At 56.3% G+C, this 25,929-nt stretch overlaps 2 protein-coding genes across 9 annotated transcripts; one reads left to right on the plus strand and one right to left on the minus strand.

Annotated features, from left to right (window-relative positions):
- Nucleotides 1–69: 69 nt before the first annotated feature.
- Nucleotides 70–3,678, plus strand: CCDC24 (coiled-coil domain containing 24). 2 transcript variants are annotated; one of them, XM_063106835.1, is made up of 9 exons: nt 70–141; nt 228–386; nt 611–786; nt 910–1,023; nt 1,870–1,947; nt 2,500–2,554; nt 3,029–3,098; nt 3,207–3,285; nt 3,370–3,678. In XM_063106835.1, exons 2-9 carry the CDS (start codon nt 261–263, stop codon nt 3,605–3,607), a joined length of 936 nt encoding a protein of 311 aa, XP_062962905.1. In that variant the 5' UTR covers nt 70–141; nt 228–260; the 3' UTR covers nt 3,608–3,678. The 2 variants fall into 2 exon arrangements, with proteins under 2 accessions (XP_062962905.1, XP_062962906.1); XM_063106836.1 differs by lacking the exons at nt 70–141; nt 228–386 and having other exon boundaries at nt 494–786; nt 1,873–1,947.
- A 1,263-nt stretch (nt 3,679–4,941) lies between these two features.
- Nucleotides 4,942–23,462, minus strand: SLC6A9 (solute carrier family 6 member 9). Of its 7 annotated transcripts, XM_063105524.1 has the most exons (16): nt 23,339–23,425; nt 22,555–22,566; nt 18,849–18,867; nt 17,866–17,944; nt 17,015–17,181; nt 16,261–16,392; nt 15,564–15,834; nt 9,796–9,928; nt 9,472–9,606; nt 9,274–9,377; nt 8,669–8,906; nt 8,444–8,578; nt 8,240–8,339; nt 8,050–8,150; nt 5,256–5,426; nt 4,942–5,136 (listed from the first exon to the last, which is right to left on the minus strand). In XM_063105524.1, the coding sequence occupies exons 1-16, from the start codon at nt 23,423–23,425 to the stop codon at nt 4,942–4,944; spliced, it is 2,079 nt and encodes a 692-aa protein (XP_062961594.1). The 7 variants fall into 7 exon arrangements, with proteins under 7 accessions (XP_062961594.1, XP_062961593.1, XP_062961596.1 ...); XM_063105523.1 differs by lacking the exons at nt 18,849–18,867; nt 22,555–22,566 and having other exon boundaries at nt 17,015–17,191; nt 17,876–17,998; nt 23,320–23,425; XM_063105526.1 differs by lacking the exons at nt 17,866–17,944; nt 18,849–18,867; nt 22,555–22,566 and having other exon boundaries at nt 17,060–17,171.
- Nucleotides 23,463–25,929: the final 2,467 nt, after the last annotated feature.

A 25,929-nucleotide genomic window follows, 5' to 3' on the forward strand; every position in this document is an offset into this window, starting at 1 on the left:
GGAAGAGGCGGGGCCAGGGCCTCGGTCCCCTGCCCGGCTCCTGGGAGCGGTGGCTAGAAACCACGGTCCTGAGAGTCAGCCAGAAGCGGGGCGAAGAGACGGTGCGGGAGACTGGCGGCTCTGGACGGGATGATTCCAGCCGTGAGGACCGGCGGCGGAACAAGGGCGGGGCGCGGGCGACCGGCTGTCCCTCAGTAAACTCAGCGCTCCGACCTCCCATCCCATAGGTCTGAGCGAGGGGACGGCGGCGCGGGCTGGCCATGCCCCAGGACTCCCCATCGCTGTGGGAGCTGGTGGAGGAGCATGTCCCGCTCCCGGAGCGGCCCGAAGTGAAGAGGATATTGGGGGAGGCGGCGGTGGATCTGAGCCTGGAGCTGCGGGCGGAGGTGGGGGGTGGGAAGGTGGGCCACGCCCCAGGCCTGCCCCCAAACTCGGATGATTTCCCACCTCTTCCGGGTCTCTGGCCCTGCCCGGTAACTCCCGAGATCTTGTCGGGTGTCACTGCCCTTGCCCTCTCCCGGTTGACTCCGCCTAACCCTCGCCCCCCCAGCACCCCTTCACTCCCGTCACCTTCCTCCTCAGTTACAAGGTGTCCCAGCTCTCCTTGCAGGTGGTGATGCTACGGGCGCTGCTCCAAGAGGCTCGATCCTTCCAAGCCCCGGGCTCCCGCCCTATCTCTGACCCTTCCTCCCTTCTGGCACCACCGCCCGTCCTAAGGAACCTCGTCCGCCAGGAACTCCGGCAGCTGCTCCAAGGTCTCCGCCACAAGGCTATTTTCGAGGGCAGGTGAGACCCTTAGGCTCGAGTCCCTTCCCAGACATCAGATGGGCTAACCCTGCCCCTGACAAGGACTTAGGGTGGCGTTTCCTGTGGTTTTCTGAAAGCTTCCTTCATGTGCACTTTCTACAGGGACCAGACCCAGGCTTGGGCCCGGTATAGCCCTAGGGTCCTTCGCTTTGCCTTGGAGGAGCCCAGTTGTGATTTACCAGAAAAGGAAATATTCCAGAGGAGAGCTGACCCCAGGTAAAGTGCTGGTAGGAGAGGATGGATCTGTCCCAGCTTGGCAGAGGGCCCCAGCCAACCAGTAGGTCCCACCTGGCTCAGTGGAGGAGCGGTCTGGGGCTGGATGCTTTTACAGCCACTTATGGTAGGGACCTGTACATGAGGTCTACAGAAACTCAGAGACACCAGCCCCACCTGGGACAGGCAAGGGTTCCTGGAGAAAGTGACTGGTATGATCTGGGTCTTGGAGTATGAGGAGTTTTTCAGGTGGCTGAAAGAGAGAGGAGCTTTTCGGGAAGTGGGAAGAAAGGAGGTCATGTCCAGTGGGCAGTTTTTCCCCAGGCCTAGAGAACAGAGCAAGGGCTGGGGAAAGCTGAGCAGGAGGGCGCAAGTGGTATTTACAGCTGGAACTGAATGAGATAGGTGAACAGGAGCATGTTCATGAGAAGTGGGTGGCAGCAGTTTCTTACTCTAGTCCTCACACAGCTCTATGAGGTGGGTGACGTCTCCGTTTTGCAGATGAGGAAACTAAAGTTCAGAAAGGATAAGCGCATTGTTGGGGGGGGGAGGAGGAAGGGAGGTTTTGGTGATGGGCAACAATAATCAGCCACAATGTATATCGACAAAATAAAATTAAAAAAATAAATAAATAAAATAAAGAAAGGATAAGCGATATGCCTGAGGTCACATACGGTGAAGGTGTGGCAGAGCCTAATTGCAAACCAGGCTCCAGAACTCCTACTCTTTGTACTATATTATGTTGCCTTTGTGAGAAAAGACACAATCTTGTCTAGGAGAAGTGGTATTTGTGTCCTGAAGGCCTGGGGTGAGCAACACGGGGAGAGTGATAATGACTTCATCTGCCAGCAGCAGTCACAGGGACCTCAGTGTCATCAAGGACCAACTGAACATGTCCAACATTGATCAGGTTGCCAGACACCTGAGGTGAGGCCCAAGGGCACCTGAATGTGTGCAGGTGTCATGGATGCAGGACAGGAGACAGGCATAGAGCTTGTGGTGCTGGGACTGGGACAGAAGAGAAGGGAGGCAGCATACCTGGTGGGGAGACCCACATGCGTCAGGCTGAGGGGTGGGAAGAGCCCATTGCTGCGTAGTTAGTGAGGTTGTTACCTGGAAGTAGCCAGTACACATGCCAGTAGGGCCATGGCCCTAGGATTTTTATCCTGACACAGGGGAGCCACTGAAGGGTTTTAAGCAGGAAAGGGCTTTTCCTTTATGCAGGAAAGAGTCCAGGCCCAGTGCAGTAGTGCAGAAGAGAGGGTGGTGCCTGCCGGTGGGAGCTGTGAGGGGGGCAAGAAGACACATCTGGGGGGGCTGGAAGTCTGTGTTGGGACCAGGCAGCCGAGAGCAGCATGGGCTGAGAAAAGAGGGGCTGGAGGGGCTCCTGGTGAGGCCGGAGGTCAGGGCATGCGGTGGGTTCAGCTGAGACTTGGTCCTGTGGCACCGGTCTGGCTGCCATGCTCCCCCATGTCCCAGGGACCTCCTGGAGGAGGAGTGTCGCACCTTGGAGAGGGAGATCCCCACCTTGCAGGTGAGCTGCAGCCCTGGGCCTTCCCCTGAGCCTCTCTGCTGAGCGCAGAAACGCGTACTTCTCACCTGGGTGTATGGGACCCATGTTCATGTGTGTCTGCATACATGTGTATGTAAAGTTGTGAATCCTGTGTCCATTTGACATGTATGCACACTTGTGTGTACGTTAAATCCTAGAAGCTCACAGTGCTGCTTGAGCCCTTATGTCCAGCGATAGCAGTTTTAGGTTAACCTGCTGCATTTGCCCCAGGTCTTTTGCCTTTGTCCTTTACCTAAGTCTAGGTACAGGCCCAACCAGCATCTCGCCAAACCTGGAAGGGCTGCTGTTCCCTTTTGGGGCTGCCCTCTTGGTGGCTGGGCTGAGGAGGATGCATGGGCTCATTCCTAGGCCTTGCCCTAGGGATCTTGGCCTCTGTATCCTGCCCCACCATGCCCCTGCCTTAAGCTGGGGGCGCTGACTCAGCTTTCCCTGCAGCACCGCCTAGAAGAGGAGTGTATGCGAGTGTGTCAGCCCTCCCAGGCAGCCCCAGGGCCCACCCTGAGAGGTGAGGACCCTAAGCAAGCCCCAGAGCCCCTAGCCTCCTGCTCCCTGCCTCACTTGTACCCCCCCTACAAGAACTGGGCACTGTGTCTCAGTTCTATCTCTCCTTCAGAGCTAAAGGAACAGAAGAAGGCCATGGAACAGGAGCTGCAGGCATCTCTGGGGCCTTTCCGTGTCTCTCCCAACCACAGGTAAACCAAAGCAGGTAGACATCTGGGCAGGCTGGGCTGAAGGGTCAAGCTGCTGTTGCCTCACATTTATTCCTTCCTGTCCAGGCAGCGGCCCTTGGGGTCCTTCATTCTGGGCCTCAGACCCTTTCCCTGCCTCCATGGGGCTGCTGGAGTTTGGGCTGAGCCTCTCCAACTCCACCTGCCTGCACCTCCTTTGGAGCACTGTCCCCGACCTCGAGGCTGGGCTGCCACCTGCCGCTGGGGACGGCAGCTTCAGTACAGCCCCAGGGAGGAGCCAGCTTCCATACCAATGTCCAGCATGGCACCCCAGTTCCCGACCTGAGGGCTGGTCACAAAGCAGGCTCCTGCTTCTGCTGGAACTTGCCCCATCTGCTGCTGCTGCTTCTCAGCCAGCTTCAAATCGTCTTAGATGAGCTTTTGCCAGGACCCCAAGGCTGTCTGTCTGGCCCTTGTCCCAATCATCAAAGCCTTTGCCTTTTTTCCTCCCAGGCCTCCACAAAGGCCTGGCAGACAGAGGTCCCATCCCAGCCCTGACTCTTTCCCCCCGGGGGACCCAGACAAAGCACAGCAGCAGCTCAGAGACAGGAATAGAAATTTCATTAAAATCTATGGACTTTAAAATCCTAGTGGTGCACGGATGGGCAGGGGTGGGTGGTGCACCATTATTGCTACAGAGGATTAGAGGTGGCGTGGCAGGGGCCGTCACTGCACAGAGGGCACAGAGGACGGACAAATGGACACTGCAGGTCTTGGGAGAAGGAGCTCTGGCTCCAGAAAGGGGGTGGGGGAATGTGGGCTGGGGCCATTTGGCACATGAATAAGGGCAGCACGTTTGGGAAGACTGGGCCGTTAGCCTGGTAGAGGAAGGGCCAGGGGTGTCGTGCAGGGTCCTTCCCCAGGGTTCTGGGCTCAAACCTCCTCTTGAGCGGCCCCCACCCCTGGCCCCCAGAAACAAGTGCTTTGGGCAGGCTGCTGGGTCATGGGCCTCTGCTGGCTGGGCCTGACAGCCAGGGCTGGAATGAGAGACAGAGCAGCTGAGTGAGGTGCAAGCAGGCCTGGAAGACAGATTGGACGCGAGGCTGGGGACAAGGGGGCTGGCAACCACAGGTAATACAATTTTTACAAAAATTATTACACAGATAAACAGGGCTGGGTGCTATAGCCTGACAAGTAACACTGCACAGCCCCCGAGCCCCTCACCCTGCCCCATGATAGGAAGATCCAGATTTGCCTGGGCAGAGACTGGGGTCTGCTCTGAGGGCAGGAACACTGGTCACAAAGGTGGGAGGCCCAAGGAGAGGGACGAGTGGGGGGCCCACCCAGAACCTCAGCTCAGGGTAGAGTGTGAGGGAATCAGGCCATGTAAAGGCTGTCAAGCCCCTGGGGACCTGACCTGAGACCCTCCAAAGTGCTTCAGGCCCCCCAGCAACCCTCCCATCACACCCCCCACCCCCAGCTGCCATCTTGGCATCCAAAGGATGTGTAAACACTGGGGACACGAGCACGAATGACCACACTAGCAGTGGTGGCCGAGGTGACAGCAGCCATCCTGGCCAGGGCGCAGCAGGAGGCAGGCAGTGACACCTGTCCACTGCCTCCTCAGTCTCTGTGGTGGGAGCACGGGGTGGGGTGGGGCCACTCCCTGGGCAGCTGTGCTCATATCCGGGAGTCCTGGAGACGGCTGGAACCATTACTGCCCACGATAGGGATCTGGGCTTTGTCTGGGTGCAGCGGCTGAACCTCGAACCCATCTTCGGGAGAGGGGGCTGTGGTGGGAGCATAGCGCCCAGTCCGGTGCTCCAGGAGGGCAGGGCCCCAGTCTCTGCTTGGCTTTGTGGCATTTTTCAAACGCTGTGTGAGAAGTGGGCATGGGGCATGGGGGGCAGAGCAAGTCAGAAGGGAGCCCTTTGGCCCTATCCAACCACCCCCTCCCATTTCACCTGGCATCCCAGCCCGCCCCCAGCCCTCACCTGGAGGACGGTGTCCCCATCTGTGCGGCAGAGCTGGAACAGGGCGTAGAGTGGGATGCAAAGGACAGAGGACAGAGCCATGAGGAAGCCGATGGCCACTGCCCAGCCTGGGTACTGGTAGTGGTTATAGGTGATTGGCTGGTACTGGATCACCGTGAAGACAAGAATGAACTGCCAAGGGGCAGGGATGGGACCCTGAGTGAGGCCTGCCCAGAGCCCGTCCCAGACCCCAGGCCATCCCTCCTATCAGCACTCCTTCCTCTTCAGGGCAGTGGAAGAAGCAGGCAGAGCCAGGGGTCGAGGCATGGTGGGCAGGTGGGCACCATGGAAGGGGCGAGGGCGATCTTCGCTGAAGTCCTGAACTGGCCAGAGAATAATCAAGCTGCTGCTGCTGCTACTGCCTTTGGATGTCAGTCAGTTCTGCTTGAAGTCTCACAATGGCTCCCTATTGCCTACTGAAGTAAGGCCCAATCCCTGGCCTTTTACCTTGCAACGTGACCTCAGCTCGTCTGGCCGGCCACATTCCCCTGCCTCAGTGTTGCAGTCCACCCAGCGTTTCCCACCCTCTCTGTTTATTCTGGGGAATCACCCTCTGCGTCTTCCTCTGTCAAAACCTGTGCCAGTGCCACTTCCTTCAGGAAGCTGCTCCAGATTTCCCTTGCCTCCTCCTTCTGAAGGGCCTCTTGGTGGCATTTTCCATCTGCTTCCCTTAGAGTGACTTTGTTTACTGTTTCTCATAGACCTGAGAACTCCTGGGATCGCATCAGCTCTGAGTCTCCAGTGCCCAGCAAAGTCTGGCAGTGTCATGTGCTGGTTTGAACTGATTTGTGTGGAGAAATGGATGGGGACACGGGAGAGGGGAGGGCAAAGCCCTGTGTGTTGATGGCTGGGAAGACAGTGACATTCAGCCTGGAGAGGCTCCAAAGGCTGGAGATGGTGAGGGTCAGGCTGCAGATGTTCCAGGGAGCCTCTTTGGAAAGAGACAAATGAGATGGGAAATAAAGCTTGTGTCCACAACAAAGGAAGCTGAAGGAAGCAGCGACATGGGCAGGTGGCCTGCGGGTCACGGGAGGGCCTGGGTGTTTGCGTGCGGTGGCCGGCCAGGAGGGCTTAGCATCCTCCTCAGTCTTCAGCTGTGTCCTGGAGCTTAGGCTCCTGTGGCCTTCCTTGTGACCAAATTCTAGAAGGCAAGACCCACATCCAAACTGGGGGACCTCTCTTGGGATGCTGCATGTATTGGGAGCTTATGACAAGTTTCCTGAATGGAACTAGATCCTGATATGGGTGTGGACAGATTCCCTTATTTGAGCTCACAAAAGGATGGAGTTTGTCAAAAGAGCTTTCCAGAACTACAAGTATAAAGAAGTAAAACTCCCAAAGAAAGCATGACTGCCCAGAAACAGATGTGTCCACAGAGCCTGTAGTCCTCACCTTACCATACCCATAGCCAGGCTTCCTGGGCACAGAGAGGCCACTGCCCACTCTGATGCCATCTCTTGGAGACATGGGGCCCAGAATGGGGTGCCCCTACACAACCTTCTTGTTCTGGTCTCCTTCCTGCCTCCTGCTCTTGGCAGGTGCTCCCAGGTCTCTCCTCAAGGCACAGCCTGTTCTGAGTGTGGGACCACCCTCCCTCCACCCGCAGAAGGCACAGCTTCCCACCACTGCCGGGAGACTTCCGCTCCTCCTGCTTCACAGCTGAGCCAGTGGCCAGAGCTGGTGCCGGTGCCTGTGCCAGGCTCGGGAGCATCCCACACCCCATGTGGTGAAGGCCTCAGCCCTCCACTGGCCTTTTATTCAGAACTGTGAACCGGCAAGGAAGTCCAGTGCTGGGCTCCTTGTGGCACCGAGGAGTTGAGCATGACGAGAGCATGACTCTAAACACTGCCCGGGTCACTGGGCTGAGCCCTCTGACTTCCACTGGGAGGCAGCCTTTGCTCCTGTCTGTGAACCACGTTTCCAGTGCAGTGCTGGCCCAGCAGTCAGGCTCCAAACTGGACTACCTGCTCTGATTTGTGGCTCTGCCTCTTATTAGCTGTGTGATTTTGGACCAATTACTTAACATCCCTGTGCCTGTTCCCTCATCTGTAAAATGGGATAACAGTTATACCTTGGAGAGTTGAATTACAGGGGGTTAATACAGGACAGTGTGCGGAGAGTGCCCGGTTCCTTGCCATGGTGGGATGCTACCAATTCAGCTCCTTCTTGGGAGTTTTCCTGCTGTTGAATATTCATGGACCAGGAACTCCCCCTCCCAAGCCAGCCCACTTCACTGCCTGGAAGGCTTACGAAGTTGCCCCCATGCCAGCTGACATCTGACTCCTACAACCGGCATCTACAGGTCCTGGGGCTGCTTCTGGAACATCACACATTCGCGCCACGTATCTATCTGCTCCTCGTCTGTGAGGGACTGGGGAGATGGGATCAACGAGGCAGACAGAGGCTGACAGGATATCAGCAGTGACTGCTGAGGCCCCCAGGGGACCCCAGGCAGGAGCACAGGGAGGGAGGACCACCTCACTAGAGCTGCTGCAGCGCTTTCCCTCCGAGCCTGGGTGATGTCTTCATCAAACGCAGGGCTCAACATTCCCTTCCAACCTGAGGCCAGGCCTGGGGAGCTCTGAGTCCCCCCCCCCCCCACCTCCCTGATTATCCAGCATCTCTGAGAGGCCGGAGTTGTGGGTGTGGAGCTCCGGCCAGATGGATGGGCTCCTGCTCTCCCTCCACAGCTTCCCAGGAGAAGGACACTTGGCTGAGGGGTGGCAGGGAAGGGAGGGGCCGGCGAGGAACTTACAAAGATGATAGCTGGAGAGACAAAGCGCCAGCAGATCTGGAAGAAGAGGGGTGGCGGGAATCCCAGCATCATCTGGATATCCTCGAAGTAGTTCCGGTGCCCTGGAGAGCGGGGGAGTCAGAGTGCCCAGCAGGCCAGCATGGACAGGCCAGGGGCTGGGACGCAGGGCCACGGAAGCTTAGGCACGTACCGTAGATGTACATGATGGACACACACATGATGCAGGAGATGACAACCAGGGAGAAGCTGGCCGCGTAGTTGTCCATCAGCAGCAGCCAGTAGATGCCTGCCTGTGGGCCAGCGGGCAGCTGAGCCGGGGGGCTGCAGCGTGGGCTCCCCCACTGTTCCCCACCTACCCTGGCAAATCCAGCCTGGCCTGGCCCTCAGTTCCTACCTGGCTGGTGAGGGGGATGCCCAGCAGGAAACCAGCCACAGCCACGGCCAAGGTCACATAGGTCTTTTTCTGCAGGATCCATTCATTGCCCACCTCATCCACGATGGCTGTGACCAGTGTCTCTAGGAGGCAGAACTGCAGGATACAGGGCCATCAGAGCGGAGGCCTGCCCCCACCCCTGCCTGCTCCCTCCTCAAGCCGCCGGCCACATCCTGCACCTCGTACCTGAGTGCCCAGCCCCAGCAAGATAAGCATGAAGAAGAAGAGCAGGGACCACAGCGGGGAAATGGGCAGCAGCGTGAGAGCCTCGGGGTAGGCCACAAAGGCCAGGCCAGGGCCGTGGTCTGCCACACGGGACACGTCTACCCCCAGGTGGTTGGCCATGAAGCCGAGGATGGAGAAGATGACGAAGCCTGCATAGACGCTGGTGGCACAGTTGGTGATGCTGATGATGACACTGTCCCTGATGGGAGGAAGACAAGAGATCGAGTTCAAGCTTGCTTCCCTTTCTCTGATTTGGGTCTAGCTTGCTTCCCTTTCTCTGACTTGGGCCAAGAAGAGATGTAGAGACAGAAAAAGTTCTAGGAACAAAGGTGCCCCCAACTTTTCTGGTCTGCTCTTGCCCTTTTTAAGTGAGCCTGAGGCTCTTGAGTCCTCACAGACCCCTAGGACATCACCGTCTACACCCCCCTTCTCTCTCCTGCCAAAGCTTCTCTCTCCATTCTCCCAGGACCTCAGTGAGTGGGCCAGGAGGGTCTGGGGAGCCGGGATCAGGCTGCAGAGAGGGCAGGGGACGGGGGCAGGCTCAGGGCAGGCAGGGAGCCTCTCACCGGTAACAGTTGTTGTGGAACTTATTGTAGGAAGCCATGGTGATGAGCCCTCCCCAGGCGCAGCCCAGCGAGTAGAAGATCTGGGAGGCGGCGTCCCCCCACACCTGCAGGAGGGACGGGCAGGAGAGGCTGTGGTCAGAGGCAGGCTCCTCCCTGGGCCCTCTCCACCCCCTTGTCGGGTCCCCCTCCACACCCCACCTTGGCTTCTAGGATCTTGTCCCACTGTGGGGTCAGGTAGTACATGATGCCCGTGAAGGCTCCTTCCAGGGTCACTCCGCGGACAAACAGGATGGTCAGCACCACATAGGGGAACGTGGCTGTGAAGTACACCACCTGGGTGCGAGGCGCGCTCCATGACTCTCCGGGCTCTTCCCCGCCCCGGGCACCGCCTCCCTGGCCCCCAACAGCACTAGCCCTGTGGCCCCTCATCACGCCCTCTCCACCTCCCCCCACAACGCAACCCAGGTCGGGGAGGTGGAACTTCCCGCGTGGGCACAGAGCCTGCCGGGGAGGGCTACTTGCTTTCCCTGAAGACTTGACCCCTCGGATGAGGCAGAGGAAAACGACCACCCAGGAGACACCGAGGCAGCCGAGGAGGGGCAGCCGCACCTCCCCAAAGTTCCCAACGTCGCTCGACAGCTTCAGCACGTAGAGCCTGGGGAAGGGGAGACTCTGTCATCGAGGGCCAGTCCCTGCTGCCCTGCAACAAATTCCCAAGGCCTAGGGCCCAGCCCAGCCACTCCCTCTGTCATGAGGCCCCATCCACCCTAGCCCGCCCAGCCCCTCTGCATGTGCAGCCCAATGCTCTGCAGCCTCTTCCAGGACCCTCAAGGATTCCTGAAGGCCACACCCCAGGCCTGGGCCAGTCTCCTCAGTCTCTGGGGTGTGGAGGTCTCCCTGGCCCTGCTCAGGCCCACCCCTCGCCCTTGCTTGTGCTTTTCTCCCTTCAGGACTGTCCTGTCCTCATCCTATCCGGTGTCTCCCCCTCCAGGAAGCCTTCTGAGCCCTTCGCCCACACTAATCTGCTCCATCTCCAGTGAACTGAGGGAGGTAGCCAGTTCTGAGTAAAGGCTGGACCTGAACTCCTCCCTGCGGGTGGCTCCACCTGGCGCCCTATAGCACACCAGCCTGGATGTTTATGTGCCAGGCCCTGCGCTAGGTGCTGGGCATACAGACCTGCAGGAGGCATCTTCCCAGCCCTTATGGAGGAGGGCAAAGGAAGCAAGTAGGACTGCTCAGGGGGAGAAGGGCAAGGGCAGAGATAAGGACAGGGTGCTGCCGGCACCCTCAGGAGGGGTGTCTCAGTGCTGTGGGAGAGGCATGGGTGGAAGGCTTCCTGGAGGAGGTGAGGCTGGAGCTACGGTTTGAGGAATGGGGAAGAGGTGGGTGAGGAGGAGCGAAAGAGTGTGCCAGGCTCAGGGAATAGCAGCAGCAGGACAGGGGTCAGTAAGGCTGGAACAGAAGGTGGAGGGAAGAGAGGAGGGTGAGAGATGGAAGGGATCAGATCACAAGGAGCCTTGACGTCAAGGCTGAGAAGTTTGAATTTTATCCTGAGGGCAATGGGAGACCTCTGAAGAGTTTTTGCAAGAGTGCTCTGATGGCTTCTCCTTGGCTCAAAACCTTGCAGTGGCTCCCATCACTCACCTTGGAGTGGCTACGAGGCCCTATGTGGTCCACTGCCCCCTGCGCTGCCATCTCCCTGATCTCCTCTCTACCTTGCTGCTTGTTCCAGCTGCACCGGCCTCCCGTTGCTCCTTAAACATGCCAGACATCCCCACCTCAGGGCCTTTGCACATGCTGTTCCTCTGTCTGGAGTGCTCTTTCCCCAGGTATCCACATGCACACACGGTGTAACCCCTGCAGTCACACAGGGCCCTGCGCCTAGAAGGGCCTTGTGCTTGGTTCAGTGCTCAGCCATCGTACCTTGAAATTCTTAGTACATTTGAGCAATCGGCCCATATTTTCATTTTCATTGGGCCTCACAAACTTGTCCGCATGACTCTCCCTTCTTCTCTCTTCTCAAAGGGGCTCCTCTGGCTACTGCTTAAAACTGCGGCCCCCACTCCAGCCCAACATTCCCTCCCCTTCTCTGCTTTATTTTCCTCCGCAGCACACATCTCCTTCTATCGGACTGTATTTTACCTATTTCTTTCATTTGTCTTCTGTCCTCCATGAGGGCAGGGATTTTTGTGTTTTGTTCACCGCTGTATCCCACAGTGCCCAGCACAGTGCTTGGCACAGAGAGGTGCTCCATAAATAGTTGCTGAGTGAACGAATGAACGTGGTGGTAAGTGGACTGGGAGCTGTAAAGGGTAGAACCTGGAGGGAGACCAGTTGGGTTGTTGCAGTTGTCCAGGCTAGAAGTGATGAGCAAGAAAAAAGCTCTTGAGCCTCAATTTCCTCATGTGTAAAATGGAGATAATAACACCAGCCCCAGGACAAATTGTAGATAAATGTAGGTTAAATGTAGTCTCCCTTCTTTCCCCTCTCACAGCTAGGACCTCTCAGCATAGCTCCCTTTCATAGGCTGTCTTCTAGCATTCTTAGCTATTTTCACTTTTTCCCCCCAATCAGTTCTCATACTTCATGGCAGCACTTTTAATATCTTGTGATGGGATGTTACAACGGACAGACCCTCCTGAGGTGATGTTGCCAGTCCTGGGGTCTGATGATCACTTGCCAGCCTGCCTGACAACTTGCAAGAGCTTGGGGCTGCCTCCTCTCCCTCCTATCTTCCTCCCAGGCCGCCCTGCACACCGTGGCCTGCAGGGGGCGGTGTCCAACTCCTTCCCCCTGTTTTCATGCCCGATTCCCCATACTGCTATGGTTCCTGCACCAGATGCCGGAACTAAGCCCTGGCTAGAACCTCTCCTAAGTGGATGGGGTAACTGGTAGACAAGGGGTGAGAGAAGTTCAGAAGCTGTGGGACCCTTGAGGAGAGGTCCCTTTCAGCAGTGTTTTCCAGTCTTTTTTCCTTCTGGGCACACATAGAAAAAACTATTTGTAGGCCCATCAGGGTAAACAAACAGGGCCACTCACAGCTGAAGGCAGCTCGGCTGGGGGCTCTGGGCTGCCCAGGCCCTGCCTAACCGGGCACTCCTGCAGGCACCTCGGTGCTGGGGAGCTCTGCCCTTCAGAAGAGCCACAAGGTCCTTCCACCGAGTTGCTTTACCTCAAGCACCAGCATTCAAAGCAAAGAAACCATTTCTTGTTTAAAGGATTTTTAAAACTTTGTCTAATAATCCATGCTAAACTGATAGTGCTTTATATTATTTTCTCCTGCAAGAGAACAGCATTATAATACTAGGGATTAAAAAGTTTAGAAGACTAGCCTGGGAACCAAATAATGAATTCTAGCTTTATTTTTATGGCACCATATTTAGTTTTTGTTTTGTTTTGGTTTTAGACCGTGAGCTTTTAAGAGTAAACAATTAACCCAAGAACTTCTGGAACCCAATATATTTACAAGTTGGCTCTTGATACATGATGTCTCTGGAATTATTCTGTATTTTTTTTCCATTTATATATATATTTATTTATATATTATATAATTTATATATACAATTTCTCCAACCAGGTGGTAGATGCCTTGAGAACAGGACCCCTAATCTACTTGTCTGCTTCTCCAGCAGTGACTAGGATTGTGCTTGCTGAGCACTTGTCACTGTTCTTGGTGATTTATGCTGCATTATCTCATTTCATCTTTATAACAGTAAAGTAGGTAGTGTAACCACCCCAATTGAATGGATGAACAACTGAGACTTAGAGAGGTTTGGTGACCTCCCGAGACCACAGAGCTGGTAAGTGGCAGGGCCAGGATTTGAGAGAGGTCTGTGTGAGTCTACAGCAGCCATGAAGACACCGGGCAGGGGAACTGGAATCCAAGTCCCACTGGGTATTACAGGGGGTGAAAAAGTCTGGCCATGATTTTAGGGCCCTAATAGCGGGAACCAGACCAGCACCGAGGACTATAACACAAGGTTGTGCAGGGGGTGGGGAGGGACGGGGGACCATGAGTGAAAAGGGGAGCAAGAGGCAGACATGAGCTCAGGAGTCTGCCCTTTGAGCTTCTCGCGCTTTAGAGAAGTCTCTGAGTCTTTCTTTTGACTTGCTTTCCTCATTTGTGAAATGGTAATTTAAAAAATAGTACCTGGCCAAGCTACCTGACAGGGTTGTGGGGCTCAAATGAGATCACGAAGCTTTCCAGAGGAGCTCTGGAGAGTGTGGACTAAGAGCACCTGCACAGCACCATTGGCCTAATTCACACCAGGCAACAATGGAGCCAGATGGGTCACTGCTGCCCAGGTCCTTGACCTCTGAATGCCAGTCTCTGAATCTGAAAATAGGAATAATAATATCTATTGAGGTAATATGCCTGGCACATAGTAGGTGCTCAAGAAATGGGAATGCTCACTCTCCCTTCCTTGCTGAAGCGCACCTGAGCATTAAGGGTCATTTCCCAGGCTGTCCAGGAGGGGTCAGCAGGGAGTCATTCTGCAGGGAGAGTCCCACCTAGAACAGGCTAGTTAGGTGCCTGGCTCCAGTCCCACTGAGGAGTAGGGTTCAACTGGCCCCCCAGTGTGCTCCCCGGCTGGAGTTCTATGAGGGCTATTCCCCTTCGATTTTGCTGGATAAAGTCTCCAAGCTTTGCCCTGGGTAGCCCAGCTGGGCTAGGAATCCCTGACAGACAACCCCCAGGACAAGCGCCACCAAGGGGCACCTGAGAGGGGGGAGTGGGTGGTGGGGATGGGTGAGGCTTAAGAGCTTCCAGGAAGGTTCATCATTACCAGTCTAGATCAAGTTGCCCAGTCCACAGCATGCCTCAAATGTAGTAAAGCACCTAAGGGGGCAATTATCTGCTTAGTTCTCCCATTAAATGTGAGCTCCATGAGAGCAGCGCCTGTGTGCATCTTTCTCCCTGTTGTCTCCCATTTGAGAACAGTGCCTAGTACCTAGTAGGTGCTCAAGAAATGTCCAGTGACTGGGGAACTGAGTCCCATCCCTTCTGGGGAGGCAGCAGCTGTGTTTGCTACACTGAGACTCTCCAAGTGCAGTGGCCGTGTCTTACCTGTATTTGATAATCTAGCACAGAGGCCAGAACGGGGAGGCTGGCTCCTGCAGAGTTTGAGCACTCGGGACCAGGCTTAGAGGACCTGATGTGACTTCAGGTATCCCTGAGGCCTCAAACATCTCACCTATGGCTCTCCATCACATAACAGAGAAAGCCTGCACTACACAATGCATGTAGGCTGCTTTTGTCCTATTACTCAGTGTCCCACCTGCTCTCACCCCAGCTTAGTTTGCCTCTGCTCACCTGCTCATGTCTCTCCCAATCACTCTACCTCCCTATTTCCCTTTTCTGGGAATCCCTGACCACTTCTCTTTTATCCAGCCCCTTAGAACTAACCACCACCCCCTCTGTGCCTCTACCACACCCCTGCACATACCTGTACCAAGGCCCTGCCCCTAATATGATTAACTAGCTGTCTGTCTCCCCACTGGTCTGTGAGCTCCTCAGGGCAGGTGCTCTGGGCCATTCATATCCACCATGGGTACACAGGGCCTGGCAGAGCAGACGCCATGAATGTTTGCGGAATGAATGGACAAGGCCCATCCACCCTCCCCATAGTCCTCTGGCCTACGGGCTCTTCAACAGGATACAGGGAATTTCCTCCAGGATGTCCTGTGGTGCCCTCTGCCCACCAGTTGGGACAAGGTGTTCCAGAACACCTTCAGCCAGCCTCTGAAACTCTTTGTCACCTCTAAATAAAGTGTGCCAGGCGGTCTTGATCACGGCACCCCTGACACAGGGCATGTCCTGGCTCCTTTTGTTCTGCAGCATGAAGTCTAAGTTTTCTGTGAAGGTGGTGACCCCTCTGAGGCCACCTCATGGCCCATGAGTCCCCCACACACCTGTTACTCTCATCACAGCAGGCTCCTCTCAGCCTTAGGACCAGCCTCTGCCCACTGAGCCTCAGTCATGCTGTTCTCACCAGGATGCTGTCCTCCTTTATCTGGTTCCCCTCTGAAGACTTGCCAGATTTCTGGAGGCTTCCCTCACTGCAGCTTTATAAAGACCCCCCAACTCAACATCCCATCTTCTCTTGCTCTCTGCACATCAGCTTCTTCTCCTAAACCTCCAAACCTCTTCACCCTCCTTGACCTGCCTCTGAGCCCAGCAGAGCATGCAGCAAGCATCCAACCTAATCTGCAGACAGCTGCCTGATGGGGAGGAGAGGGCTGAGGCTTGCCACCAGGTCCCCCCATCTCAGGTCCAGTGGGTGCCTCACCTCCAGTACTCCTCGCTGGGGCTGGTTCTCTGGAGAGTGTGGTTGAGCAGGTGGGTGAAGTTTCTGGGCAGGGTGGCAGGCCGGGAGCTGTTGGTGAGGTTGGAGGCATCCAGCACGCCGGCGCAGTCGGGTGTGTTCCAGGGGTTATTGCAGTAAGCCCAGGGCAGCACGTTTGTCATGGATGAGAAGAAGTAGTAGAAGGCAATGCAGATGACCACGTTGTAGTAGATGCCGATATATGTGGACACCACCATCATGCCATAGCCCACGCCTGGGGAGGGGAGGGGCACCGGTCAGCACTGCTGGGGGAGGGAGTGGAAGCGGAGGAGCCACACTCAGCTAGGGAAGCAGGCAAGGTTAACAATTTCTAAGGTCCCAAGGGTCAGGCTTTGATGGAGGGCCACCGGAGTGATAGTTCAATGCCTTGGTAGGGGCAAGTTGCAGGGCAAAGGAGTTTTGTGTATACACGTGGCAGGAGGGAGGGGTGGAGGCCAAGCAAACATGGATCCCATCATGCATCCATGGCCTTGACCATTGATGTGGGGCTTGGAGTCAGCACTGTGGCTCCACAGGGGTTGGCAGTGTTTGTACAGATGGGCGAGTCGGCGCGGCAGCTCCCAGAGGGGTGTGTGTCTGTGTGTGTGTGAGAGCAAGAGAGAGAGATACAGAGACAGAGAGAGCTCCACCTAGACCTCACCTTTGAACATGGGGCTGATCCTCCAGACCCCCAGGCAGCCCTGGCTTGCAAACTGGCCAAAGGAGAGCTCCATGAAGAAGAGAGGGATCCCGCAGAATATCAGCATGATGAAGTAGGGGAACATGAAGGCACCTGGCAGGCAGGGAAAGGGCTGGCTCAGTGGGGGGGGGCTTGGGGTTCCCACCCTGGGCTTCCTGCTCAGAACCCAAGAGCAAATCCTTTGTGATTGGGTAGGACCCGAGGAGAAGCGTGCCAGGCATGGAGCAGGAGTCTGGGTCTGAGGCACACTATCCCCATCTGTCTTTAAACTTGACAGAGGCTCCCAGGAAGTCTGCTCTGTGCAGAATCCAGGCCCCAGAACTGCCATGTTTGGGTGGGTGGGATTTGATGGTTTAACCAAGCGATTTTACAGACATAAGACACTGGGATCCTCAAATATCCCTGAACCATTTGGGAGGTTGTTGAAACACAGGGTTAGAACAAGGAACCCTGGGAGGTTGAGGTGCTTTTCTCACTTCTTCTCACCTTGAGGGAATAGGCTGGCAGGACCAGGCCCAAACAACAGGCTGTCAGGGTCTGGGGGTGGTCTATGCCTTAGGCAAAGACTGCCTAAGCCAGGGATGGGGGTGAAGGAGGCCAGGGCCAGAGGTCAACCTCTGTCCACAGTGGGGTCTGTGCCAGGGAGAGGGTGGCCCAGGCCCTGGCAGGTGGGCTCTACCCAAGTGGGTGGTCCCTGCCCTGTGCCCGTGGGTACCTCCCCCGTTGCGATAGCAGAGGTATGGGAAGCGCCACACATTGCCCAGGCCCACGGCATAGCCCACGCTCGTCAGTACAAACTCGATCTGGTTGCCCCAGTTGCCCCGTTTGAGGTTCTGGTCCCTCTTGGTGGCCTCGCTGGGCACAGCACCATTCTGTGGGGACAGGAGAGAATCTACCATCAGCAAGGCATTTGTGCTCCACGCCTGTGGGCCTCCCGCAGCAGGGACACCATGGACCCTCCCCGCCGCCCCTGGCCCGGGCTTCCCCTCAGATGGCAGGAGCTGCAGGCAGGCCTGGCAGAGGAGGGGAGACAGGAGGAGTGGCCACCAGAGGGCGCCAAGCACAGCTGCCCTCACCAGCCCCCCCAAGCCCCTGATGCCAGGCGCACCAGCCCACCTGAGGCGTTGCTGCCGACATCTGAGAGGTGGGCCACTGAGGAAGGAGCTAGAGATGAAAGCCCGCTAGCCCCTCCAAAACCTCCCCTCTTCCCTCTGGGTAAGGATCTGGGAGCAGCTGAGCCTCATACCAAGCAGCCAAGTCAAGCTGGGCACAAAGGGGCCTGTGTCCAGACAGCCCCCCCACCCGCTGCCTACCACATCGGCAGGCTGAGCACGCTGGCGCTGCCCATGGGCAGGCAGCTGCCGGGGAGGGATGTTGGACCCTCCCCCAGCTGAAGGCTTCTTCCTGGGGTACAGGGTGGGCAGGGCTGGGAGAAAATCAGGGGAGTGGCTGAGCTGGGCCAGAGCTGGGGAGGGTATTTTGGGACTCAGGGTGGGAGGGGCCAAGGGAACCACTGATATTGCTCATGGTTGGGTAGGGGGCCCTGGGGAGGCTGACCTGGGCCATGCTGGGGGGTGCTGGGCCATGAGTTGGGGAAGGAGACCAGACTTGTAGACACCATGCCAGACTTTGAGGACATACTCTGCTAGGGGAAACAGAGGGAGGGTTCCAGAAAGGGGTGGCAGGGAGAAGGGTCTTTCTAGACTGAGAGAGTCGCCTGCAGAGGAGGGAGCCTGAAGATGGGGGGGTGACAATGAGGGAATTTGCCTCAGGGAAGAATGCTAGGCCTGCCCAGGGGCCTCACTGGGGGCAGCCCCCAACCCCAGAGTTGGAGCTGGCTCTGCAAGTCCCTTAGTAAGTGGAATGTGCTCTTCCCCACACCACACTCCTTCCACACCCCTCCCACGGTGAGCAGCAAATCAAACCCACCCTGAGCCAGAACCTGAAGGATCTGAGGGGTCTTACTAAGGAGACAGGGACCCTGTGAGTCACCAGTAAAGAAACACAGAGTCCTTGAGTGCCAATGACAGCCTCTTAGAGATGGGTTATTTCCCTGAAATGGACAGGGGTCCACAGAGGACACCCAGGGTCAGAGATGGAGCAGCATGGCTTCTGAGGGGCAACAGAGGATGGTAACATGATGCTGACCGTCATCTTGAAAGAGAAATATTCAAGGTGGACAGTCGCTCTGGCCAACAAGCAAGGCAGCCTGGTACTCTGAAATGCTGTAGGACCCTGACAATCACAGACGATCACAGAGGGGATAAATGGCCTCCTTGGGCCCAAGCACCTTCCAGAAAGGCCCATCTGGGAATGCGGACACCAGTGCCTGGTGGATGGACACTACAGCACAGACACCTTTGTGGGGTGACTGTCCTGTACACCCAACACAGCATTGCCCAGTGGAGATGCAGGCGCTCACACCCTCTGCGGAGGATTGGGACCACACCACCGGGAACTGTACAGTCCCCTTCAAGGGGCACCTAGAGCAAACTGGCTGGCTGAATGAGCCTGCATTCATTCATTCATGGACTCATTCATGCAGTAACAGAGATTTACTGACACCTGCTATGTGCCTGGCCCTGTGCCAGGTGTTGGGAATTGAGCAGGGACTGGAGCAAGACAGAAGTCTGGTTGGGGAGCAGGCCATCAATGAAATAGACAGGTACTTAATTTTGAGGTGCAACTTCGATGTGACCATAAAGGGGAATTTCTCAAAGTCACAAGAAGGACAGGTGGGGGAAACAGGGTGAGGTTAAGGAAGGCTTTCCTGATGAAGAGACTTTAGGGCACAGTTGGCTCTAGGAGGGATAGCTCCCAGCCTGAGTGTGCCCGCTGTGACATGTCCCTACAGAATCCTACCTGAGCATGTCACTGCCTCCTTGGGCCTTCTTTGGGGCAGGTGTAGCAATACCACAGGGTCAGGGGACCATTTTTCAGAGTGTATGAAGCCTGCTTAGGGTGGTTTATCCATTCCCAAACAAATACCAGCCAAATACAGCTCCTATATGTTGACCCTACAATAACAGTTTTATTCTGTCCCAGGCTTGTTTACTTAGGGGCACAATGCTGAATTGTGGCAGCTGCAGAGTATGTGAGTGGGGTGACAGAGTAGTGGTTTCAGCTGTAAAAGGAACAACTGAGGGTCCAGGAAGGCCCCATGGGCAGGGCAAGGGCAAGGCCCCTTGCAGAGACCCAGGTCCCCAAGGCTTGACATTCAAGGGCTCTCTCCTGGTCCCAGTAGCATGAAGGACAGACCTCCCCAGCCCCTCAACCAAGTGCTGTGAGACCAGACTTGGATCTCTGAGGTCTGCTCTTCCTCTGGCATGGAGGAGGACAGGGAGGATGGGTGATACCTCTAGCCATGTGCCACAGGTAGCCACTGCCTGAGTCCTCAAGAGCCTGCCGCTGCTCCGTTAATGAGCCACACACCACTGAGCCCTGTGCTAACCAGTCCAGCCATGTGGCTGCAACATGGGAGGCCGGAGCCCCCAGCACAGGGGCTGGAACTGGGGCTTGGCGACTGGGCTCTGGCAGGAAGTTCCTGACAACACTTGAGGTCTGAGGTCTGCCATGTGCGAAGTCTCCCCGCAGAAGCAGCACGCATCTTCTCCTGCCCTGCCCTGAACCTCGGCACTGCGCGGCCGGCCTGCCTGCGGGAAGCTCGCCCACCACTCGGCCTTGGACTTCGATTCCCAGATCATCTATGTTTGGGCAGATTGGCTGGGGAGGGTTCAGCTCTCAGGGGAGGACACAGCAAGTCTGCCTTTCTCCAAGCAAACTGGGGGAAAGAATCTCCATAATGCCCCTTTCTGCAGGGGCTTTCTGGGTGCTCCAGTTCCCTTCCTTGTCCAGCTCTCCTCTGGGACACCTTCCACTTACTCCTGGGGCAGCTAAGCCTTTTTCAATGCTGCATAGCTTTTTTGTCTCCTTGCATAATCTTTCCTATTCTAAGCCTCTCGTTCTTCTTGATCTGCTGGGTGGACGACTATGCTGCTGATATTAACTGTCCCTCCAGTGGTCATTGGCTCAGAGGTGCCCACGAAAGAACCCCTTTGTGCTCGTGGTTTGACCCAGACTGGCTGCCCGCCTGCTTAAGCCAGCTCAGCACCACTGACTGGCTGTGCTCCAAGCTTCTCCTGCCCACCACCCATTACCCACTGTCTGCCCCTCACTGCTCTCCCTCACTCCCTTGCTCACACCTCCGTGGGGCATTAAACCATAGTGGCACAGTCCCCCTCTGGGTTGGACCCCTCCTCCACAGGCTCCCTGGACAGCCCCTACTCTCACCTCTGACTCTCCTGTCTGTGCCCTGCCACCCTTCCCAGCGACTCTGAGAGGCCACTGCCAGGACAAAGCAGCCTCCATTAACCACTGCACTGGGCCTGGCGGGTGGTCTCCAGGACCGGGGCTGCACTGCCTGTACCCAAGCTCTCCTGGGCTGGGCAGAGTGGAGGCTTGGGAGTTTTCCTTCCACAGCTGAGTGGGATGAGCTGGCCACACACACACACACACACACACACACACACACACACACACACACACATGTCCCTCAGATGTTCCCCTACCCCTAGAACCAGTCGCTGAGGCAGCAGCATCCATCCCCGCGCTAGTACTTATGATCTGTCACGGGTTAACAGCCCCCAACCCTGCCCCCGCCTTGCTGGGTGAACCACACTGAGCGAAGTCACTTACATAAGTCCTTTACATAGCCCTCTGCCTGGCTTATTTACTGCTCTGGATGGGGCCTGGAATTAAGGCTGTTCAGCTCTGAGGGCAGAATCAGGATCTCCCACTCTGCCCCAGGCCTCGCAGAGGTGGGACACTGTGCGGGGTTAGAACCCTGCAGTTCTAGAGCCTGCTCCTCCAGTAACCGTGGGCAAGTCATGTCCACTCTCAGTATCTCAGTGTCCCTATCTACGAATCCAGGGGTAGACTAGATGATCTCAATAGAGCTGATAGACTTACAGACTAGACAGCCTTAGTACATCTAATATTCTATAGCTATACTTTGCCTGGAATTTTGCTATTTCTGACTTTCCCCTGCAGTTTCCATTAGTTCCCACTAGCTTTCTAGATTAGTTTTTAAAAATGTATTGTGCTTTCTTTTCTGATTATAAAAGTATAATAAGCTTATCGCAAAAAAAAAAAAAAATTGGAAAGTGCAGAAAACACAGAGGAAAAAAGCAGCAAAGCTGGGTCCCATGGGTAACCACGACCAACAGGAGGATGGACTCCCTCCTTTCCTTCAGACACGGACTCAGAGAGCCCAGATTTCCACCTCCTACCCTCCTAGATCAGTGTCCAGTGCATATTTTTGTGAATTGTGAGCTCCCTCCTCCTGCTCTTGGTGGACACTGAGGAATCTTGGAGCTGCCGGGGCTGGGCGGACTCTGCTGGGACCCAGCAGGCTTCTCGTTTAGGACTCGCCAGCCCCAGGGTTTGCTCATGGGACGAAGTCCCATCCAAGACAAACTTTGTGGAGGAGAACGGGCAAGACCTCACATCCCAGACTGACTTGGAGCCAAATCAGATCACTGGCAACTTTCTCTGAGCCCCAGTGGGGAATCCAGGCGGAACAATCGTTACAGTAAATTGTGGCTGCCTTAGAAGACCCCAGGGCCTGCCACCAGGCATTCCTCAGTTCTTGTCCCTCCAAGTTCTTCCCCATCAGTCTAGGGGCCAGGCTGGCCCTTAGGTAGCACATGCCCTGTAATGACAGTCTTCTGTCCTTCACCTGCACAACACTGAGTGGGGCCAAGAGACCCAGCTGCGGCTTCCATCTCTGGCCTCAGCACTTGGCTGTGGAGTCAGGGGCTGGGGTGGAGAGGCAGAACCATGGGAAAATCTACCCCAGTCCCAAACAGTCCCCAAAGGTCTCAGGAAAAATCTCAGAGCAACCTCTGGGCACCTCTCAGGACTCCAGGTGCCTGCAGAGTCCAGGCCTTCATAAGCAGGTAAGAGAGGCCAGGACACACCTTGTGCTGTTTCGTCACAGCAGAGCCCTGATTGGCAGACAGGGACTTGCCAATATTGTGGGCAGCAGACAGAAGACTGGCACCCCTGGGCATATCAGGCTCCACTGCAGGACCTGGGGAGAGTGATGGAGGACATTGGGTGGCCATCCCCCTGCCCATCCCCTCGCCTTCCACCCTGGAAAAGCCCAGCAGCCCAGAAGATGGAGGGAATGCTCTGTCTTGCACTGTGACAGCTGTGGGCAGCCTCTATCCTAGTCAGTTGGCAGCAGGCTGGTACTCCAGGAAGTGGCTTTGGTTCTTGACCCCAGCAGCCCTGAGGTTTGAGGGCAGCCCTCCAAAATACTTCTCCTAGACCCAGTCCATATTGCCTCCAAGGACATTCCTTCTCTTGCCTTCTGAAGGTCAAGTCAGGATGTCCTGCAGGGGAGAAGGGTGGCCTTCCCAGTCTCCTCACCCTCACTGCCTTCAGCCACACTGTGCCTGACATCTGCCCATCCCTAACTTCCAGGGATGAGGGCACACCGGCTCCCACCCCACGTGGGCACTTGCCCTGGACTTTGGTGAATGTTCCGGGAGTGGAGGGGTCTCTCTCCTCTCAGCTGAGACTCTTGCCCCATCTCCTTCCCCCATCCCTTGCCACTGAGTCCATGTACCACGTTCCCCTGCCCCCTCACCCACTCTCCCCATAGGAGTAACTGCCGTGGCACAGACAATGAGGCTGTATTGATTAGTACAATTCCTGGGCACCTCCGGCCCGTCTCCCTGGGAGCTAGGACAATGCAGCTTTGATACACAGAGCAGATTCTCAGCAGGTCCTTCGGCTGGGGAGCCCTCACCCCCCCACTCTCCTCTCACTCGCCCCCACTGCACAACTAACTCTTCCCGCACTCCTTTGCACAGTTGTAACTTTCTGGGTCACTTTTGCTGGTGTCTGTCTCACTCGCTTGGCTGTGCCTGCCCCTCCCTGGCACAGACCACTCAGCCCCTCTCCCCACCCCCAACCCAGCCTCAAGCCTGCCTGGCACCAGGAAGGGGGTTCGACCTTCTGGAAGGTGACTGACCTGTTCTGGGGAGGAGGGGGCCACAGGTCCAGGAGCCACGGCCATCCCGGGGTGAGCACTTGGGGCACGCGTGTCTCCACCGCTCATTCACACCTCTGCCAGCTCCAGCGCGACACTGACACATCCCCTGCCTCTCCCACTGCCAGGCTGGGCAGCATTAATTACTTTCACCTCATCTCCTCCCGAAGCTCTGCCTCCCCCTCCCTGCCCTCCCCCTGTAGCGCGGGTGCTCCAGAGCTAGAGAGTGAGGCGTGGGGTTTGTTGTGTTTTTCCCTTGTTCCCAGCAAGTTACTGGAACAGAAAACACACTCATGCTCACAACCATGGAGGGGGGCAGAGCAAGCATGGGAGAGAGTGAAAGCGTGGCTCAGTCCCCTCCCAGAGCTGGCCTCAGGGTCCAGGTGCTGTCTAAGCCCACAGGCCTGGCACTTGGTGGGTTCCTGGTAGGGAGTCAGGTGCTGGATGAGTGATGGGCTTTGCCCCTTTGGGCACTAGAGATGGGGACAGGTCAGGAAGACAGAGGGTGCCATCCACTGGGCGCTGCCAGAGCATCTGACTTCTTAGAGTGGTATGGGCTGCAGGATGATGGGGACTGCAGGTGTACCTGCCCCCTGGAGTTGCGGACCTTCAACCAGCCAAGATGATGTGGTGTCCTCATAGGAGAATGTGACTGACCATGCAAGAAAGCCCTGATCTAGCAAACTGCACCATCGCCTGTCCAAAGAAAGATGGCATTAGCCAAGGGGGTGGTCACCACAGAGTCCAGACGAAGGGGGGGCTGTGGAATGAGGACCCATGGGGATTTGGGCTGCCTTGCTCAGAACTAAGGTGCTAGTCTCAATTCTCAGAATGTGTGTGTTGCATGGGCTGGGCAAGTCCAGCGGGTGTCACCATAACTGCAGAATGTCACTCACACCCATCCAGTCCATCTTCTCTGAAGCCACACTCACTGGTCAGTCTCCAGCTGATGCTGAGACACCACAAACACTGGCTAGGAAGGTGGGCATAATTGTTCCAACGCTGGGAAGGTGTAAGTCACTCTGGAAACTGAGAAGTTCGCAGAAGGCCTGGTATACAGTAGGATCTTAGTAAATCCCTGTCAGATGGAGGCGTGCATGAATTCTGGTGTAAGGACGGCTTTCCTCTGAGTGTGGTTAAGTTTGGCGACCCCATAGGGAACATACGGAATATTGTCTAGGGCAGGATGACATTTACCAAAAAAGGCACAGTCATTAGACAGGCTTGGGTTCAAACCCCAGCTCTGCCCGTTTCTCACCATATATAACCTTAGGCAAGTCACTTAATGTGACAGGTCTCAGTCTCTTCATCTCAAAAGTGGGGATGACATGCACCAATCATTGACTCTAGTGAGCATTAGAGATAACAGTAATAGATAATGCATATTAAGTGCTTTCTAAGAGTCAGGCAGTGTCCTAAGCACTTTACACATATTAACTCATTTGTCCCCCAACAGTCCCATAAGGTTACATTATTACCTCCATTTTTTTGATGGGGGGTGGTGGGGAGGGAGGTGGGGATGGGTCTTGGCTCAGGCAAGTCCCCTAAGGATGGCTTCAGAGCCCACTGACTCAGCGGCTCACTGGGCCAACCTCATGCAGCCTGGTCCCAGACATACTCCCCTGACTTCCTGTGGGCACAGACTGAGGGCCAAGGCCTTGGCTGGGCTACTGGCTCCAGGAAGGCCCAGTCACCCATGATGCCCAAATGCTCATTTCCACCCAGGGTGGGCTCTGGGCTCTGGCTGCCCTGGCCTGGGCTGGGTGCCCAGAACAGGCAGCCCTGGCTGGATGGCTTTCCCTGGCTCTGGCCATGGGGACAGGAGGCGGCAGCAGCCCAGCTGGGCCCTGGCCGTAATGAGGCCTCATTAGTGGGATCCAGCTGCTCCAGTGCCACTCAGGGAGGCCGACTCCCCTAGCCCCTGCCTCTGACTTTTCTTAATAAGAGCAGGCATGCTTCCAGAGGGGCAAGGAGTCTAGGGGCTTTGTTGTCCCCTGTGGCTCTGGAGGGAAGGTCCTGCTGAGCTAGGACTGAGAAGTACTGGGGTGGGGGAGGGCAGTAGGGAAGCTGCATGGGGAGATGAGGCCACAGGGTTGAGGAGGTGGTTTAACGGGAAGGTGGGAAGGCGGAGGTAGGGCACGGTTTTAGGGCCAGAAAGGAAGCCCGAGGAAGACTTGGCCATTTCTTCTAAATCTAGATATTGTCCACCTCACTGGCGAGGGGGAGTGACACTTCTAGGTTCAGCAGAAGGTCATTGCTCAGGCTGTCCTGGCTGGGCGAGCACCTCCACTGTGCTAGGCCTTATATAAGGGGAGTGCCCACCGATTGCCCTTCCCTGAGCTAGGAGAACACCTACTGTGTGCCAGGACCTGTGTTAGCAGAGTGTCCACTGTGTGCCAAGTCCAATGCTGGGAGAGCTCTCAGTGTATGTCAGCACCATGCCAAGCGAGCCCCTACACCAGGTGAGTACCCTGTGTATGCCAAATTCTGTGCCAGGTGAGGGCCCAGTGTCTGCCCAGCCCTGAACTGGGTGAACACCTATTATGTGCCTGGCACCCTGTTAAATGACTGCC

Source organism: Cynocephalus volans, chromosome 8 (assembly GCF_027409185.1).
Source record: "Cynocephalus volans isolate mCynVol1 chromosome 8, mCynVol1.pri, whole genome shotgun sequence".
Classification (NCBI taxonomy): Eukaryota; Metazoa; Chordata; class Mammalia; order Dermoptera; family Cynocephalidae; genus Cynocephalus; species Cynocephalus volans.

Coding starts and splice junctions, on each gene's coding strand:
- CCDC24 (XM_063106835.1), top strand. CDS start 261: ATGCCCCAGGACTCCCCATCGCTGTGGGAGCTGGTGGAGGAGCATGTC. Junction 1,024..1,869: donor CAGAGGAGAGCTGACCCCAG/GTAAAGTGCTGG, acceptor TTCATCTGCCAG/CAGCAGTCACAGGGACCTCA. Junction 3,286..3,369: donor CGTGTCTCTCCCAACCACAG/GTAAACCAAAGC, acceptor CTTCCTGTCCAG/GCAGCGGCCCTTGGGGTCCT.
- SLC6A9 (XM_063105523.1), bottom strand. CDS start 23,425: ATGAGCGGTGGAGACACGCGTGCCCCAAGTGCTCACCCCGGGATGGCC. Junction 17,999..23,319: donor GGTCAGTCACCTTCCAGAAG/GTCGAACCCCCT, acceptor CTCTCAGTCTAG/AAAGACCCTTCTCCCTGCCA. Junction 8,579..8,668: donor TGCTGGGGCTGGGCACTCAG/GTACGAGGTGCA, acceptor TGTATCCTGCAG/TTCTGCCTCCTAGAGACACT.